This window comes from Hyaena hyaena, unplaced genomic scaffold, assembly GCF_003009895.1.
Source record: "Hyaena hyaena isolate Hyena2069 unplaced genomic scaffold, ASM300989v1 scaffold_193, whole genome shotgun sequence".
Taxonomy (NCBI): Eukaryota; Metazoa; Chordata; class Mammalia; order Carnivora; family Hyaenidae; genus Hyaena; species Hyaena hyaena.
In genome coordinates, this window is record NW_024080823.1 from 280843 (window position 1) to 295376 (window position 14534).

At 38.7% G+C, this 14534-nt stretch overlaps 1 protein-coding gene across 1 annotated transcript in view; it reads right to left on the minus strand.

The window, feature by feature from the left end:
• Positions 1–14534, minus strand: part of NUP133 (nucleoporin 133) — a 53917-nt gene extending 39383 nt beyond the window's left edge. The window contains exons 1-8 of the mRNA XM_039241246.1: positions 14286–14534; positions 11118–11236; positions 8827–8930; positions 7172–7279; positions 5439–5573; positions 4415–4585; positions 2656–2811; positions 2281–2351 (exon numbers count right to left, since the gene is read on the minus strand). Of these exons, the coding sequence (XP_039097177.1) occupies positions 2281–2351; positions 2656–2811; positions 4415–4585; positions 5439–5573; positions 7172–7279; positions 8827–8930; positions 11118–11236; positions 14286–14467 (1046 nt within the window). The 5' untranslated portion in view covers positions 14468–14534. The remainder of the gene's footprint in view (positions 1–2280; positions 2352–2655; positions 2812–4414; positions 4586–5438; positions 5574–7171; positions 7280–8826; positions 8931–11117; positions 11237–14285) is intronic.

Below are 14534 nucleotides of genomic sequence, written 5' to 3' on the forward strand. Positions count from 1 at the left end.
AAAAAAAAAAAAAAATAAAAAAAAAAAAAAAAAAAAAAGAAGCACAAATTTCCGGTTATAAAATAAACAAGTCACGGAGATGAAAAGTAGAGCCAAAACACAAACACATAAAAGGAACTGAGTATGGTCCCGGAGAATGCAGCCTTGGAAATACCAAGGACAGAGGTACACTTGGTTACATCCATGGTAAGATTCTCTGTTGAAGTTACTTTAAAGACTGCACCAGGGCGCCTGGGTGCCTCAATCGGTTAAGCATCTGACTCTTGGTTTCAGCTTAGGTCATGATCTCAGTTTGTGAGTTCGAGCCCTCCATCGGGCTCTGCACAGAGAGCATGGGACCTGCTTAGGATTCTCTCTCTCCCACTCTGTATCCGCCCCTCCTCTCTCTTAAAGTAAACATTAAAAAATAAATAAAAATAAAATAAAGACTACATCACTGGGCGATAAGGAGAGCCCACGAGTCATGGAGACACATCTAACAGAACTCCTGAGACAGTGGTGGTAGGCCAGGCTTGACATCTTTATAAAAGCATCTTCACATTCTAAAAAACATAAAGCTGTTTTAGGTAGTAGAGATGACAGAACGATAGACAATGAAAATTTTGCAAATCAGTAAAAAATGTAACAACTTTTTATGTGAGCATATATAAAATAATACATCTTAAAATAATACATCTATGATTTAAATAATCCAACTTCATATCTAAAATGAAGCTATCTGAGGGATGCTTGGGTGGCTCAGTCAGTTAAGTGTCTGACTTTGGCTCAGGTCATGATCTCATGATTTAGTTTGTGAGTGTGAGATCCGCGTCGGGCTCTGTGCTGACAGCTCAGGGCCTAGAGCTGCTTTGGATTCTGTGTCTCCCTCTCTCTCTGCCCCTCCCTCACTTGTGCCTCTCTCAAAAATAAATAAACTTAAAAAGAATAAAGCTTAATCTATCTGAATTGTCTCAGTAATAATCTAAGTAAAAGAACTTATAAGCCTGTTCACTGAAAATGTAAGCTTTGGTTGCAAACCTGGCCAAAACGAGCCATAGATCAAGGTGCATCAATGAGCATCAGGAAGAACAAACACTATTCTTAAATGAAGAAACATATGCAGATGGGGATACTCCATATAGATCACTAGAAGGTCCAGAAGGAGAATGAGAGCTGTGTCTCACAAGTCCCACAAGCATCTTGTTAACATGACAAAAATGGGGGAACAAGCCCGGGGTTTGACCCAGTACAGCAATACAGCAATTCCTAAGTATGTTTCTCTTCTCTGTTTTCAGCCCACGTCTCCATTCTGAAAAGTATATGTGAAAAAATGTCTGCATCATATGCCCATGTAGGTGTGTCCCACCAGCAGTTCTAAATTTCTGAACATGTGGTAAAGATGAAGGAAAACAGATTAAGCTATATTTAATTAAACCATATATGGAAATTCAGTATATACTATTGTTTTTACCTCTTTGATAGTTTATATAAGGTTTCAGAAACCATAAAGAAGGATCTCACTAACATTCTCAAGAGCCTGAGAGAGAAATAATACAGCAAGACTGTAATATCCTTCCAAGAAACAAGTAGAATTTGTTCTACTAAATTACTCTAGAACACATAAAAACTACCCTTTAAGTAAGTTGTGTTTTGAAGGATTCCAAGTCAGACAGTTCCACTAATTATGAACTTTCTCATGGAAGCCACATTACCCATGATTTTTAAGTTCCATATGACCTTTGGCATTAAAACTAAATAAGACAAGATAAATTTATCAGACTAACCTGGGATCTTAAGCAGCACTTAGAGCCTTGTTTCTGAGAGGAAACTCACTGTGACTATAAACTCTGAGTTCTAACTTGCATTGCCATGACAAAACCTCACCCCACCTTCCTTTCTCCGATACAGACACAGCATTGCTAAAGCAGAAGATCTGGACAAGCATGCCTGGTATCTCCACTGAGAAGTGAAGGACGACAGCACGGAGCACCCCCAGCAACAGCGGGGGGCCTCTCTCAGCACGAAGAAAGAGACACTCCAGCCACGAGAGCAGGAAAGAGGAGTCTTTAACTAGGGCAGGCAAGTAACGTAAGAATACACAGCTGAAGGCTGAGAACTGCCTACATTTCTCACATGAACCAGCATCTCTCGATAAAGAACACAAAATCATTTAGTGAGGTTTAACAGTATGAAAAGATGATCATTAAAAGAACAGATAGCAAGACTGTTCATCATTTTACAATAAACATGATTTTTCCAAACAATGCTCTATATTCTTTATGAGACAGACCGCCTGCTTACCAGTTCTGCTTCAGATCCAAATACCGAACGTTGACCCCTTCTTTAATAGCTTCGTAGTTACTCTCAGATCCCTACATGAAAACATCAACAACGTAAGCTCCTGGAGTGTAAGATTTTTCACCTTTGCATTCCCAGCATCTACTAAGCGGTTCAAATAGTTACTGAATAAATAAAAATAATGTGTGCATTTTAAAAATTATTAGGTAAATCAGTGAGCTCCACTATTTCTAGAGACTGAATGCGCCCCTTCTGTTTATCTGATGGCTAAAAACCGTGCATCACACTGCAATGTCATCTAATAAATAAAATAATTAAAGAAACTAGCTTTCTCATATAACCATAAATGTGAATTACAGAAATATTATTGTTCCTTACCCAAATAGCATCAGTAATGTTTTCCTTCAGAGCTCTGTTTATATCCCAACTATGTGCTTGTTTTTCTGAAGAATCATCTAATTCCCATTTACTGATGTTTGAACTTGTCAGGCTATAAAAACTTGCTCTCTCTCTATCCCAAAGGACACTTGAAAGCTGCATGGAGAGAAGAAAAGTTAAGTTTATAGATTTTTTTAGTTCTAATGTTAATGAACTATTTTTCTGAAATCTAAAGTTTATATATGAGTATTCTATTAGTAATTTTAGTGGAATTCTTCATTTAGGATTCAAAGAAAGGAGTGATCCTAAAATGGACCTTGAAAGCCAGGTAAGATTTTCACAGGCAAAAATATAAAAGCAGAGAGCATACAAAGAGCACAGTTGGGAGTTGGAAAGTTATAAGGTCTTTCAAAGAGCAACCAGTAGTCCTGAAATGAAATGAAATGAAAAATGAGGGACACAAACGGCATAGAGTCTTAAATGTGAGTTTGTAAATCTAGGAAGCAAGGGAGATATTCTCAGTGGCTTTTGAACTCATGAACTGTGTTATAGGAAAATGAATGTGGCAGGGATGTGTACAGTTAGTTACATGTAGGTAGATTATTTTGCCTTTTCAAGTATACAGTTGGTTATGAAGTATAGATGTGTTTTTTTAAGGTGGGCACACATGATTGTTTTCAGCTGACACCCTAATTTTTTCCATTTCTCTTGTCACCATGATTCTGGCCACTAATGGGATAAGGAGGCCAACAGTGAGTAAATTGAACTGGCACCAAGAGCTAGGGGAATTTAGCAAGAGTTTAGATTAGGGAATAAATTGGAAGCAAAAGATAGGGATGAAAATGAGACAAGATAGATGTCAAATCTATAGTATCTGGTAAGTAAGGAATTTGTTATAGCAGGAGATAGACACATATACACAATCAAGGTTTTATACTTGGGTAACTGAAAACAAGGACAGGGTCATGAACAGAAATAAACAGGTCAAAAGAAAAAGTAGTTTTATACACACTTTTGGTGTAGAAAATGAGAGAGAAGGAATATGAGCATTTGTTTTCAGACATGTTAGGTTTTAGGTTCGGAGACCATCAAGAAAGCAGATGGCGAGAACAAACGCGCAATTGGAAGGAAAGAGCACAGTAAAAAGAAAACGTGCTTTCTGTTCAAATGTGCCTGGGCACGGAGTTGTGTAACCTCTGGCAGTTTACATAATACCACTGAGGCCATATTCTCATCTGCCAACTGGGAGGAAGCGCTCTACATCGCAGGTGATCATAATAATTATCGAGCTAACAAACACAGAGCACTAGCAGAGAGCGGATGCTCCATAAATGTTAGCTCCCATCCGCCTCCCTTCACTGGTCTAGAGCCTGAGGCAGAAGCCCAGCCAACAGACCTGGATTTGAGTCATCCACACAAACAGCTGCAGTAACGGGAGTGAACACACTTTCAGTTAAGTCTAAGAAGCAAACCTGGACCTTAAACACATTTATAATTTTACATAACAGTTTTAATTCAAGGAACATACTTTTAAAAGAATGTAGGGTTTATTTAAGAATGCTAGAGTCCCAGTGTCTGTGAGAGGGTTACTTTGGTATCTCATTTGATCACAATAAATATGCATCACTGAAAAGATCAAAGGTTTTATTGGATATACACTAGTGTTCATACAGAGGCAATACCAACTTCATAGGAAACTTCCAACTTACTGATTCCATTAGAAACAGGCTTGTAAAACAAAGTTATTTCATCAACTTACGATGAGATCAGTACTTGGAGACAAAATTCCCAAAAGAGAAGAAACCTTGCGACCAATTCCTGAAAGCATGCCTTGTCCTTGAGGCAGGATATGTTGATGAATCTTGCCTAAACTTTCAGGTATCAGTCGAATCAGCTGGCTTCCTGACGAGGACAAAATAAAACTTTCTCCCTATGAACAAATATTGTGAAATTCATTCAGTTAAGCATCTATAACTAAGATAAAGAACATTCATAAAAAATGCTTTGATACAGAGATAAATTATCTATCATCTGTCCCTTAAAACAAATCTAAAAGAGTGGCGCCTGGGTGGCTCAGTTGGTTAAGCGTCTGACTTTGGCTCAGGTCATGATCTTGTGGGTTCGACCCCGCATTGGGTTCTGTGCTGGCAGTTCAGAGCCTGGAGCCTGTTTCAAATTCAGTGTCTCCCTCTCTCTCTGTTCCACCCTCACACATGCTCTGTCTCGGTCTCAAAAATAAACTATTAAAAAAAAAAAAAAACTAAAAAAAAAAAAATCTAAAAGAATAAGAAAGGAAAATGTTACTAAAGTGATTTACTTATGAATCCATTCACATACTACTATTAACTCTACATATAAAACCTCTAGTTGCAATTCTGTTTTTCTAATTGCGTGTCTTTATTCTGATTTTTAAATTACAGGCTCATCACATTACAGGTTCAACAAATCAAGTACTGCATTTTATTCTTTGGTAAACCTGCAGAGTGTACTTTAGCAAGCCAGTCTTCATAATACCTAAGGGTTTCTAAGTCACTGTCAGAAAATGTTTCTGAAAGAAATGAATACCACAGGCTACTATCCAATACTGGTATCCAAGTCCTAGTAGAAGGGCTTTCCTTTGTCCAACTGTTGAAATCCCAGACCCTTACATTCTTCTCTTGGCTCTTCAATCCCTCTATGGCCCGTATGGTCTATTTAAAAGCCTGTTACATTAGTCATTCACATCTCACTTCCCAGTCAAATAACAGCCTTCCAATAAATACAGAAGAATATCTATCGCATACCTGCACTGCTGTTAGGAAACTGTAAGTCTTATCACCTCCCAAATCTACGAAGGTCTCTGTGTAGATGTCTTCACTGGCAAGGCTTGGCCAATAGCGGATGGATCCTTCTCTGGTGGCAACCATGACAGCAATGGCCTTGAAACAAGAGCATAACTCAGCAATCATAATAAAGAGAAAGACCCTGAAACTAGCAATTTGGTGACACTGATAAAAAGAAAACAGGGCAATTTATTATTTGATTAACAGAAATTACAGGGAAAAAAAACCACTGCTTTTTTGTATTTTAAATATTACCATACTATCAAATTGACTTTCTTTTCCTTTTGTTGTGCAGTTCTATAAATTTTAACACACGTATAGACCCATCTAACTACCACCACTATAACGATACAGCACAGTTCCATTAACACACAAAACTCCTAGTGCTCTCTACCCCTTTCTGATCACCTATCAGATCTCCTATCCTAACCCTGGCAACCACTCCACTGCTTCCATCCTTAGAGTTTCATCTGAATGTAACATTTAAGCACTGGCTGACCTCCAAGTCTCTGAGATACATCCAGGGTGTTACTTGTATCAAGAGTTCATTCCTTTTTACTGCTGAGTAGTATTCCATCCTGTGGATGAACCCATCTGTTTATTCATTCACTTGGGTGAACCCACGTGGGTGGGTTGTTTCCACCTTTGGCTATCAGAAATAATGAGATATGAATGCCGTAACATTCATGTACCGTCTTCTGTGTAAACATAAATTTTAATTTCTCTGAGGTCAAAAGCCAAGAATGGAACTGTTGGGTCATAACAGCAAGTGTATTTTAACTTCATTAGAAAGGGAAAATCTAGTAGTCGCACCATTTGGCATTCCCGTCAGCAATGCAGGACTTCCAGTTGCTCTACATCCTTGTCAGCACTTGCTAGTTCAAGTACTTTGTACTGTAGCCTCTGTAATAGGTAGTATTGTGATAGCTCACTCTTGTTTTAATTTGCATTTCTCTAACAGCTAATGATGTGAACACCTCTGTGACAGCCTTAGCTCCTCTTTGGTAAAGTGTTCAAGTCCTGTGCCCTGTTTTTAAACTGGGTTGTTTGTTTTCTTATTATGCTTTGAGTTTGTTTTACATTCTAGATAGATATCCTATGTTGGCTATATGACTTAGAAAGATTCTCTCCCAGTCTGTAGCCTGTCTCTTCATTTTCTTGTGTCTCCAACACCAAATTTTTAATTTTGATGAAGTCCAATTTATCTATTTTTCTCTTTTGTGAATCATGCTTTTGGTGATTTCTAAAAACTCTTTTTCTAATCCCACATCATGACTTTCTCCCATTTTCTTCTAAATATCTTATATTTAGTGTTTTACATCTAGACCTATGATCCATTTTGAGTTAATATTTGTATGAGGTATGAGGGATGGTATTTGTTTTTTTTTGTTTTTTTTGCATAAGGATGACCAATGGTCCTAGCACCATTTACTGAAAAGACAATCCTTACTTCATTGAAATGCTACCACACCTCTGTCAAAGATCAAAGGGGCATCTCTTTGTACATCTGTATCTGTACGCTCTGTTCTGTTCAATTGCCCTTAGGTGTCTATCTCTTTGCCAATACTATGTCTTGATTCCTATAGCTTTATAGTTATGTCTCTGAATCAACTTGGATAATTCCTCCAATGTTACAACTCCCTTGTTTAAAAGGAATATATATATATATTTCAATAAGCATTTACATCACCTACCTGAGTAGAATGTGCTTCACCTGAGGTAGCAGAGTAAGAGAGAGCCACCAAGTCAGCACTCCAGTGGAAGTCACTAGGTGGCAGCTGAAGCTCTTTGCAAACAGATAACTGAAGAACAAACCCAAACAAACAAACAAAAATCTTCAACATCAAATCCAATTTTTTGGATATGTACCCGAATTCACGATTTCCTTTCTCTGAACATTTCATAATCTGATTCATTGCTGGAAATATCATTCTACAAACATACTTTTTGCTCACATCTTTTTGATCAGGTTTTCTTCAGGCATTTCAGTAATTTTATTTTTTTAAATTTCCCTTTCAATGTTCTATTTATTTCTGAGAGAGACAGAGAGACACAGTGTGAGCAGGGGAGGGTCAGAGAGAGAGGGAGACACAGAATCCGAAGCAGTCTCCAGGCACTGAGCTAGCTGTCAGCACAGAGCCTGACATGGGGCTCGAACCCACAAACCGCGAGACCATGACCTGAGCTGAAGTCGGACGCTCAACTGACTGAGTCACCCAGGCACCCCAGGCATTTCAGTAATCTTAAAACAAAATATTTTAAGAGACATAGAATCCGATAAACCTAAAAGCTAGACTGGACTCTGATTATCAACTAGCCCAATATCTTTCCAGACTGTCATACTTCGCTTAAAGACGTAGGCTTCCTATGGAATTTTCCCAGTCTAGTCTTGATTTATTTGACATCTACAATCAGTATGACTACAGTGCAATTAATTATACCAAGTTGAGCAGAAAATATTTCTTCACCTCAGACAAATATCAGGCTCCTTCTGCTAACTCTTCATGGGCCCCAGGACTTTCCTTCACCTATGCTATTAATTATAAATACTATTTTCTAGGCAGAAGTACAAAGGCCCACAGACATGAAGAGTTTAAGTAAGTAAGAGCCCCAGTTCCAACAGAACAATAGCCCAGTAACAGTGACCAGTGAGTGGCTGCAAAGGAGTATGCCTCCTCTGGAACAGACAGGAAAATAGGTTGCTGAGGATAAGTTCCTAGAAACATGAATGATAACCCCATGTGAGAAACTGACAACCGAGAAGTTAAACTAGCAATTGCTAAAACTGGTATCATTTTTTTCCTATTAAACATCATTCAGTAGATTCAATAAAACGTAGTCCTATCTTAGAAACATATAAACTGAGAGGCGCCAAGGTGGCTCAGTCAGTTAGGCATCACACTCTTGACATCAGCGCAGATCATGACACCAGGATCATGGGATTGAGGCCAGCATCAATCACGTGGGATTGAACTCCATGCTCAGCACAGAGCCTCGCTCTCTCTCTCAAAAACAAAAACAAAAAATTAAAAAAAGAAATAAGCTCAGTTCATTAGTTTATCTGGGTAGCATTTATTCTTCATTAGGCAGACTGATATGACATTCATAACATTCACTAAAAATTTTAATAACGTAGATCTTGTTTAAAATTATTAAAGGGGAGAAACTTTTTCTCCCCAACACAAAAATGTGTATGTACGCTCAGTAATTCATACCACTACGAAAATGCAAATGTAATGAGTAAATTCAGACTGCTGTCCTCCAAGAACTCTAAAAATTTAGACTAAAAATTAAGAGCCACTTGTAATCCTCTCCTCTATCTCCTTCTAGGTCTCTAAAAAGCCATTACCTTAGTAATAGGTGACAGAGCAATCTTCCAAATAATGAGTTTCTCTTTGCAGACCAGACAAGCCCATCCACCTTCATCTATGTGAACAGTCAGCTGATCATCAACTGAAAAAAAAAAAGTACATAATGTACATATTTAACCTTAAAGAATGAGTAAGAAAAAGTGTAAGGAAAAAAAAGGACAAAGAAGTAAAGAAAAACTGTTAAAATTCCTTATACCAAGGTCTTCTTTATGGATTCATTCTTTATAAAAGATAAAAAAAGATAAAAAAAAGATTCATTCATATCAAAAACCGCTTTTGAGTAATTCAAGAGTTAGAGTTATTAATATTCAAAACAAGAGAGCCATTTAACTTTGATAACCACTTTTAGAAACGTATCTGAAGGTAAAAGTATATTTTGGGGTTAGGTTTACTATCTTTTAATATTGGCTATAAACAAGAATCTTACTTTCTATAATATTTAGTAACATTTGTAATTTTATTTTGATACAGAAACGCAAATGACCTCCCCCATTAAATATATAAAAAATTTCGAGGAAAGAGTATTCCTTCAAAAGAACATGATTTTCAAGTACTTTCTTTAAAGTATGATAAATCACTTCATTATATGCAGACATCAGAGGTTACATCACCATATTAAACGACAAAACTAAATTAGTATATTGCTGTCAAAAGCACTGGTAGTAAACATCAGTTAAGTGTGTTAGCCCTGGAAACTTCATTAATTTGAGCTCTGCTCTTTGCCTAAAGCAGGGTAGAAGGGCAAAATAAGAGGCATCAACAATGTACAAACTAAAATACTAAATCATGCCTAGGTTAGGTGTGGGCTTTTTGCTGAATTAGAATATCTGCTCAGTATTTTCATTTCCTGAAAGCAAAATAGCAGCTCCAAATACTGGTAAGCCCATGAGGTAGGTTTTTCCATATCTGGAAAAGTTCTTCAAGTTTAGACACCCTTACATTTACACATCCTGATTTCTAGGGACTCTCCTCTAAGGCTATGTACTCTTTGTTATTAACAGTCTGGTGGCATGAACTAGGAGTATGTTAAAAAGTTTAAATACAATTTGAACTGAAACTTTTAGAGGACTGAAGAAAATATAATATACACTACAGATAATTAAAACAAAAATAGTACATGATAGAGGTTACAGTGGAAGTTTAGTTGTCCAAAAACCACTGTACCTAGGTTCCCAAGGACTCGCAGGCAAGATATGTAAGTTCAGGTTGATGAGAAACAGTCCTTCTTCTACAATGGAGTACTTTAAACTTATTTGACTGTCATTCACAATATAAAATACATTTTATATCATGATGCATTCACATATAATTTAAATAAAACAAAAGGTATGTAACACTATTACATAAAATGCACTCTGATGTTTTCCTTTCAATTATAAAAAAAATTTTTTTTTAATGTTTTATTTATTTCTGGAGAGAGAGAAACAGCATGAACAGGGGAGGGGCAGAGAGAGAGGGAGACACAGAATCTGAAACAGGCTCCAGGCTCTGAGCTAGCTATCAGCACAGAGCCCAACGCGGGGCTCAAACCTATGAACTGTGAGATTATGACCTGAGCCAAAGTAGGATGCTTAACCAACTGAGCCACACAGGCGCCCCTGCTTTCAATTTTTTAAAGTGCTGTCCATGAACCACTAAACTGGTTTCAGTCACTACATGCAGTTTGAAAAACACTGTTTCCAAAAATCACAGAAATCTAGAATTGAATCATAAACAAAAACGACCTGGGTAGATCACTGAGGATGCTGTGAACTTTGCTCCTCCAGTCACCCAACCCCTTCTCCTTACTGTTGCCTTTCTGATGCTTGTGACTGCATCTTCCAAACTTCCACTCTAATTCTCTGCCAACAGAATCTTCTAAAGGTACTTTACACTGATAACATAAATGTGTACATATAGCCTCTGCAATTCTACACAGGATCTAGAAATGGCGGTAAGACTTGATCTTACTGCATTATTATACCCATAACATGAGGCAGTGGTTTCTTATTTTAAGCTAAGCTTCACACATGCAATCAAATTTTGTAATTGGACTGAGTTTTGCTTATGCAGCATTTACAGCCACTGAAGAAGTAATTTGTGCTAAAAATGAACTCGTTCTGCTTCTAAAATTTATTATATTTTGCAATTACAGGGAAAACCAAATGTTACCTGTTTCTACCCCCATTTAAGTGAAGGTATACCAGAGAAAACACAAATTTCAATCTCAGACCCAGAGACAGGCTTCATTTTGAATTGCTAATATAAACAAATAGAAAATGACACCCACCTTCAGACAATGTTAGGGCTTCCATTACTTTAACAGGGAGAGAAGATCCAAATGTTTTCACATCATAGTTCATAGACTCCGTTACACAGTGGTGTGGCAGTATTCGTGTGGGTGTTCCTCTGAAGAAAAGAGACCATACTAGTTGAACCGTAATTTAAAATTTTGTTATGCTAATTTTTATGTACATATTTTCACATAAAGAAAAGATCTTAACAAGAAAAAAGAGGAGTTGTAGCAGTAAAAAAAACAACAAAAAAACTTCTGGCTTGGGGCACCTGGATGGCTCAGTCAGTTAAGTGGTTAAGCATCTGACTTCAGCTCAGGTCATGATTCACAGTCCTTGGGTTCAAGCCCTGCATCGGGCTCTGTGCTGACAGCTCAGAGCCTGGAGCCTACTTCGGATTCTGTGTCTCCCTCTCTGTCTGCCCCTCCCTTGCTCATGCTTTATCTCTGTCTCTTTCAAAAATAAACATCAAAAAAAAAAAAAAAACCCAAAACAAAAAAACTCTTGCTCATGTGTACTATAAAAATATATTTTTCATTAAAAAAACAGACTGATGGGATATAGGAAAACTTGGCTTCTGACTCTCATGCTCTAGTAATCAGGTGCATGCTCTGTTCACTTAAACTCTTTATAACCGCTTCCTTAGCTGTGTAATACAAAGTTTGGACTAGATCAGCATTTTCCAAATTGTGGGTCACTGTGAGGGTCTCAATTAACATTTCTGAAAAATAAAATAAAATATAAAAAATAGAGTTTATCCTACACTGTGGTCAAAAAAGTTTTACATACATTGGATTAGATTATCTTTAAGCTCACATCAGCTCTAGAATTTTTTTTAATGTTTCTTTTTGAGAGAGAGGGATGTTTCTTAATGTTTTTTTTTAATTTTTTTTTAATGTTTTTTATTTATTTCTAGGAGAGAGAAAGACAGCGTGAGCAGGGGAGGGTCAGAGAGAGAGGGAGTCACAGACTGAAACAGGCTCCAGGCTCTGAGCTGGCAGTCAGCACAGAGCCCCACGCGGGGCTCGAACCCACGAACCGCGAGATCATGACCTAAGCGAAAGTCGGACGCTCAACCGACTAAGCCACCCAGGCGCCCCTCTTAATGTTTATTTTTGAGCGCGTGCACCAGTGGGGGAGGGCTGATATAGAGGGAGACACAGAATCCAAAGCAGGCTTCAGACTCCAAGCTGTCAGCACAGAGCCTGACTCGGGGCGTGAACTCACAGACCATGAGATCATGACCTGAGCTGAGGTCAGACGCTTAGCCGACTGAGCAGCCAGGTGCCCCTAGAATTTTTTAATTGAAGTGTAGTTGACACACAGTGCTACTTTAGTTCCAGATGTACAACCTGGTGATTTGAAACTATGTTATGCTCACAAGGACAGATACCATCTGTCACCATGCAACCCTATTACAATACTGTTGACTACATTTCCTAGGCTGTACTTTTCATCCCCGTTATTTACACATTTCATAACTGGAGGCTGTACCTCTCACTCCCTTTTCACCCATTTTGCCCTCGTGAGCCCTAGAATTATATGAAATCTACCAGATTTATATAACCAAGAAATTAAATAGGGTCATGAGTATCTGCTATTACCTGTTCTTCAATAGCAGATACAGTGTAGAAATTATATCTCCTTTTCACCTTGTTAACATTCAAAAAAATAAAGTTACCAGTATAAAATTTATTCCATCTCTTATCATGAGGATTAAGTGAGCTTTGTTTCTTGACAGAGTATTACAACAAAGATTTTTCTTTAAAGGATCACTGGAAAGTAAAAAGAGATTTAAAACAAAACACACATTAAATAAAGTACAGCTTTACTTTTCTCAAAAGGAGTAGAAAACACTGACAAGATCACCACGGTGAAGAGCACTTTCAAAGGGTAAAAGTCAAAGACACAGTGTAGTCTTTAAAATCATGTCTCCTTTGGGGCACCTGGGTGGCTCAGCCAGTTAAGCAACAGACTCTTGATTTCTATTCAGGTCATGATCTCATGGGTGGGGAGTTCGAGCCCCACATGGGGTTCCGAGATGACAGTGTGGAGCCTTGGGATTCTCTCTCTCTGCCCCACCCGTGCACACTCACTCTCTCTCTCAAAATAAGTAAAATAAACTTAAAAAAAATTAAAAATCATTTTTCCTTTAAAGTATTGCAGACATTTACAGACAAATTTGAACTATTAGCTCCAAATTCAATATTAAACTTTTCTTGCAAAGGAAAATTCTTTTTTGGTAGTTGAATTCGGAGGAAACTACTCAGAAACATATTACCTTCTAAAGTTCTAGATTAATTATGAAAGGGGGGTGAGGAGCATGGTTTAAGGGATGATGTGGACTGACGTGCCACATGTTTATTTGGGAACAAAACCACTATTTTTTTAAATTTTTTAATGTTTATTTATTTTTGAGAAAGTGTGTGCATGAGCAGGGGAGGGGCAGAGAGAGAGGGAGACCAGAATGTGAAGCAGGCTCCAGGCTCTAGCTGTCAGCACAGAGCCGGACATGGGGCTCCAACTCAGAAACTGAACCGTGAGATCATGACCTGAGCTGAAGTTGGACGCTTAACAGACTGGGCCACCCAGGTGCCCCAAAAGTAATGTTCTTATCTCACTGCTAGGAAAGACTTTCCCCTATTAATTTAGCTACAAAGGTAACCTCTCTTGCTAAAAGTCATGTAATTATCAATCAGCAGGTATTAATGGCAGTTAAGTATGTTAAGCATAACATGATTTTCCAGAATTGTAGATGCTAATTCCCACTGTCGTCGAGGGATTTTATACTGATTCATTCGGCCTTAAGAGAAGCAGGCTCAGGGCGAATATTATCGCCATTTCACAAATGAATCATGACTGACTTACACTGGAAGACAGGGTTAGTAAGGAGGCAGGTAACCACTGACTGAAATCCAATTTGTTCAGTTCTACACAGAGGTTAATTCCATGCAAAGTGCAAAGTGAAGGCCTAATTGATGAATTAAAGTGAAGCTGAAATAACTACTCGCAAAGATGGCGAAAGCCTATCTCCCCCAGCCTTTGGCATTCCTCCTCGCCCCCTCCTCCGCGTTCCTGAGGCTTTCTGAAGACACTACCCCATCAGGCCCACTGACGCCCGTAAGCCTACCGTTCACCAGACCCAACCGGGGACCATCGCTTACCGCGAGCTCAGCGAGCTACGACGGCCGACCGGCGAAAAGAGCGCCGGGGAGCTGACTGCAGACCCCAGGGAAAGACCTTTCCTGCTTGTCGCCCGGGGCGTGGAGCCCGGCCCGACTCCGGCCAGCGGGCCCCTTCGGGTCCCGGGCCCCGGTGTCCGCGGAGAGGAGACGGCCGGGAACATGACGGAAGGGAGAAGCGACAGATATTCCGCCTGTGAGACAGAGGCTCGACTCGCGCTCGGAGCTTGA